This window comes from Babylonia areolata, chromosome 35 (assembly GCF_041734735.1).
Source record: "Babylonia areolata isolate BAREFJ2019XMU chromosome 35, ASM4173473v1, whole genome shotgun sequence".
NCBI lineage: Eukaryota > Metazoa > Mollusca > Gastropoda > Neogastropoda > Buccinidae > Babylonia > Babylonia areolata.
In genome coordinates, this window is record NC_134910.1 from 1,527,615 (window position 1) to 1,532,500 (window position 4,886).

The window sequence follows — 4,886 nt, forward strand, 5'->3', positions numbered from 1 at the left end:
TAATAGTGGACTGACTTGGGAGTGAATGCAAGGGTTTCATAAGAGGTGAGGTATGTTCACATTGGGGCAACTTCAAAATCTGCCTTGCAGCATTATTCTGGGCCTAACAGAACGTATTTGCTACTCAGAGCTGTTCCTATCCCTTCCACACACTTAGTGCATTACTATCACCTCTCAACTTTGTGCATTTATATCACCTCTCTCTTCTCTCTCTCTCTCTCTCTCTCTTTCACACACACACACAAACAAAAAAAAAGCCAGAACACAGTTAAGGGAATGTCTGGCAAAATAAACATGCTTAGAGTCTAGTTTTAAACACTTTAGAGATTGAAGTGCTACACAGAGTGAATAGCAGAGTTCAACGTTTCTGGGGCAGTGAGATTATATCACTTACTGCAACTGTCTTCATTGGACCAGACACTAGAACCACTTACTGCAACTGTCTTCATTGGACCAGACATTAGAACCACTTACTGCAACTGTCTTCACTGGACCAGACACTAGAACCACTTACTGCAACTGTCATTGGACCAGACACTAGAACCACTTACTGCAACTGTCTTCATTGGACCAGACACTAGAACCACTTACTGCAACTGTCTTCATTGGACCAGACACTAGAACCACTTACTGCAACTGTCATTGGACCAGACACTAGAACCACTTACTGCACCTGTCTTCATTGGACCAGACACTAGAACCACTTACTGCAACTATCTTCATTGGACCAGACACTAGAACCACTTACTGCAACTGTCATTGGACCAGACACTAGAACCACTTACTGCAACTGTCATTGGACCAGACATTAGAACCACTTACTGCAACTGTCTTCATTGGACCAGACACTAGAACCACTTAACTGTCATTGGACCAGACATTAGAACCACTTACTGCAACTGTCATTGGACCAGACACTAGAACCACTTAACTGTCATTGGACCAGACATTAAAACCACTTACTGCAACTGTCTTCATTGGACCAGACACTAGAACCACTTACTGCAACTGTCTTCATTCGACCAGACACTAGAACCACTTACTGCAACTGTCTTCATTGGACCAGACACTAGAACCACTTACTGCAACTGTCTTCATTGGACCAGACACTAGAACCACTTACTGCACCTGTCTTCATTGGACCAGACACTAGAACCACTTCCTGCAACTGTCTTCATTGGACCAGACATTAGAACCACTTACTGCAACTGTCTTCATTGGACCAGACATTAGAACCACTTCCTGCAACTGTCTTCAATGGACCAGACACTAGAACCACTTACTGCAACTGTCTTCATTGGACCAGACACTAGAACCACTTACTGCAACTGTCTTCACTGGACCAGACATTAGAACCACTTACTGCAACTGTCTTCATTGGACCAGACATTAGAACCACTTACTGCAACTGTCTTCATTGGACCAGACATTAGAACCACTTACTGCAACTGTCTTCACTGGACCAGACACTAGAACCACTTACTGCAACTGTCTTCACTGGACCAGACACTAGAACCACTTACTGCAACTGTCTTCACTGGACCAGACACTAGAAACGCTTACTGCAACTGTCTTCATTGGACCAGACACTAGAAACGCTTACTGCAACTGTCTTCACTGGACCAGACATTAGAACCACTTACTGCAACTGTCTTCACTGGACCAGACACTAGAAACGCTTACTGCAACTGTCTTCACTGGACCAGACACTAGAAACGCTTACTGCAACTGTCTTCACTGGACCAGACATTAGAACCACTTACTGCAACTGTCTTCACTGGACCAGACACTAGAAACGCTTACTGCAACTGTCTTCACTGGACCAGACATTAGAACCACTTACTGCAACTGTCTTCACTGGACCAGACACTAGAAACGCTTACTGCAACTGTCTTCACTGGACCAGACACTAGAAACGCTTACTGCAACTGTCTTCACTGGACCAGACACTAGAACCACTTACTGCAACTGTCTTCATTGGACCAGACACTAGAAACGCTTACTGCAACTGTCTTCATTGGACCAGACACTAGAAACGCTTACTGCAACTGTCTTCATTGGACCAGACACTAGAACCACTTACTGCAACTGTCTTCATTGGACCAGACACTAGAAACGCTTACTGCAACTGTCTTCATTGGACCAGACACTAGAAACGCTTACTGCAACTGTCTTCACTGGAGCATAGAGACTAAAACCTCTGTGTTGGAGAGGCTTCAAAAGTTTTTCATCATAAGGATGATGGTATGCAGGAAGAAATGAAGGCATGCACGCAGAGATAGAGTGACATGCACTACTAAGGAAGGGGGGGGGGGGTAAATAAAGGAGGAATGTCACTTCATGCAGCTGAAGGGAATTCCCTGTTACGTACATGACAGGAAAGGAAGCAAAGCTTGTGGCACACACTGGCTTGGGTCCTGCCATCACTGGTCCAAACCCCCAACATCATCACCATCAGCTTAACATAACACTGGTATCACAGCTCACCACCCAGTCTGGGAATGGCTACAGACTGGTGAAAGAGTGGTGGATCCTGACGTGCTTCTGTAGCTGCCCTGTCTGCCTGAAGGCGGCACCACAGGTCTTGCAGACAAAGGGTTTCTCTCCTGTGTGGATCCTGCCATGTGTTTTGAGGGCAGCGGCAGAGCTCAGCCTGGCTGCACACTGGCTACATGGGAAGGCCTTCTCCCCTGTGTGGGATCGCAGGTGAAGCTTCAGGTTCCAGGAGCGGTTAAAGCTGCTGCTACACTTGGGGCAGGTGAACGGTTTGTCTCCCGAGTGGACACTCATGTGACTCTTGAGGTTGCCAGCCCGGGCGAAGGTGGCTCCGCACTGAGCGCACAGAAAGGGCTTCTCCCCAGTGTGGGTGAGGCGGTGTCTCTGCAGGTTGCTTCTCTCCGTAAAGCTGGCACCACATTCTTTGCACTGATACCGTTTCTCTCTGGAGTGAGTTTTCTGGTGAACCCTCAGTGAGCTCTTGAACCGGAAGCTAGCCGCACATTCTGCACAAGAGAATTCCTTCCTCCCTGTCTGAAGTCTGGTGCCAGAACCGGGCCCTGCCACCTGCAGTGGATGACGGAGTGCCACATGTCTGTGCAGCTGACTTGCCAGTCGGAAAGAAGAGTCACAGTCATCACAAGAAAATGTTTTTTCTCCGCTATGAATTCGTTGGTGGGTCTTCAAAGCGGCTGCAGTGCTGAGAGACTTGCCGCAGTGTTGACAGGCAAAGGGTCTCTCCCCGGTGTGGGTCTGCATGTGGAGTTTGAGGTTCCATCCCCGACTAAAGGCCGCCGCACACTGACTGCACGAGTGGGGTTTCTCTCCCTTGTGCAGGGCAAGGTGGCTCTTGAGGTTCCCTGCACGTGTGAAGGCGGCACCGCAGAGTGAACACAGGAAGCGTTTCTCAGTCCTCTCCTTTCCCCTCTCTGCTTCCGCTCTGCTGCGGACTGCGCGGGTGTCTGTTTCCCCAGCTGGTGCCTGTTGAGAGCAGTCTGTTCGGTGCTGTGCTGTTGCCACGCCCCTGCCCAACGTTTCTCCTGTGCCGGTGAAGAGACTGGTGGGCCGTGCAGTCGTGTCAGAACACTGCAGGCTCTGACAGCTTGGTGCATCACTTCTCTCCATGCAGGCCCGGCCTGTGTTCTGACCACCGCTCTGCTCAACACCACCCTGCCACTGCTGTGGGACACTAGTGTCAAGCAAGGCCACCTCACCCTGACCGGACGCCCCCTCTGTGTGGAGCATCGCACCTGCCGTAGCTTTATCGAGGTCTGCATCGCTGTCCGACTCTAACAAGTCTGCTCTGTCCGCTATCTGAAATGACACCCAGTTCTGAACACTTGCACGGAACACGGCAGAGGCTGACTGGGGGTGTGAACGGAGGACCACATCAGACTTGGGTGAGGCAGGAGGAAGCATCAGACACCCCTGCCGGCTGGGCGACATCCTGTGCAGCACATCCTCACCAGCAGCAGCAGGAGGGGGGTTCTGCTCATCTGTGTCCTCACACCTGGATCCACCCCCCACGTCCACCCCCTGGTGACCTGCTGACTGCAGGTGTCCTTGCCCACCTGTGCTGTCCCTCCACTCCCCCCAGTGGCCGTTGCGGTGCACAGTTTTCAGTGACGGCGCTGTGCTGTGGCTGTGGTGATGGGCCCTGGGAACAGGCTTGTCTCCGGAGTACAGAGGACAGCTGTTTGGAGTTACACAGGACTCTGAGGGTCTGCTGTCACCAGGCTGTCCCAGCTGAGATAATAGCAGGGGTGAGGTGTGTGTCTGTGTGTGTTGCTGTGCTGAGGTGTGTTGCTGTGTTGAGGTGTGCTGCTGTGTGTGTTGCTGTGTGTGCTGCTGTGTGTGTTGCTGTGTTGAGGTGTGTGTCTGTGTGTGTTGCTGTGCTGAGGTGTGTTGCTGTGTGTGTTGCTGTGTTGAGGTGTGTTGCTGTGTGTGCTGCTGTGTGTGTTGCTGTGTTGAGGTGTGTGTCTGTGTGTGTTGCTGTGCTGAGGTGTGTTGCTGTGTGTGTTGCTGTGTGTGCTGCTGTGTGTGTTGCTGTGTTGAAGTGTGTGTCTGTGTGTGTTGTGAATGCACCATGACGACACTGTGCACACAGCTCTCTCCACACACACACACTGTGGGCACTGTGTGCAGGGGAGTCGTGCCCGTGCTGGGCTGGAATGTCAACATGGTCACTTGTGGGAAGGCTTGCCGCCCAACACTCTGACTCTCTCCACTGTGAAAGGTGTGTGCCATGTGCTGTGCGTGTCGAGTCATCAGGGGCAGCCCATGACCAAAGGACTGGTCCCCTTGGTAACGGGGGTCACCAGTAACAGGAGCGTCTGTCCGTGCTACAGTCTGCTGTCCAGAGTGGTGAACTCTTACGTGCTTCTGCAGGT

At 51.1% G+C, this 4,886-nt stretch overlaps 1 protein-coding gene across 1 annotated transcript in view; it reads right to left on the bottom strand.

The window, feature by feature from the left end:
- Positions 1-2,150: 2,150 nt before the first annotated feature.
- Positions 2,151-4,886, bottom strand: part of LOC143277818 (uncharacterized) — a 6,150-nt gene continuing 3,414 nt past the window's right edge. The window contains exon 2 of the mRNA XM_076582728.1: positions 2,151-4,886. This exon is cut by the window's right edge and continues 1,349 nt beyond it. Within this exon, the coding sequence (XP_076438843.1) occupies positions 2,506-4,886 (2,381 nt within the window). The 3' untranslated portion in view covers positions 2,151-2,505.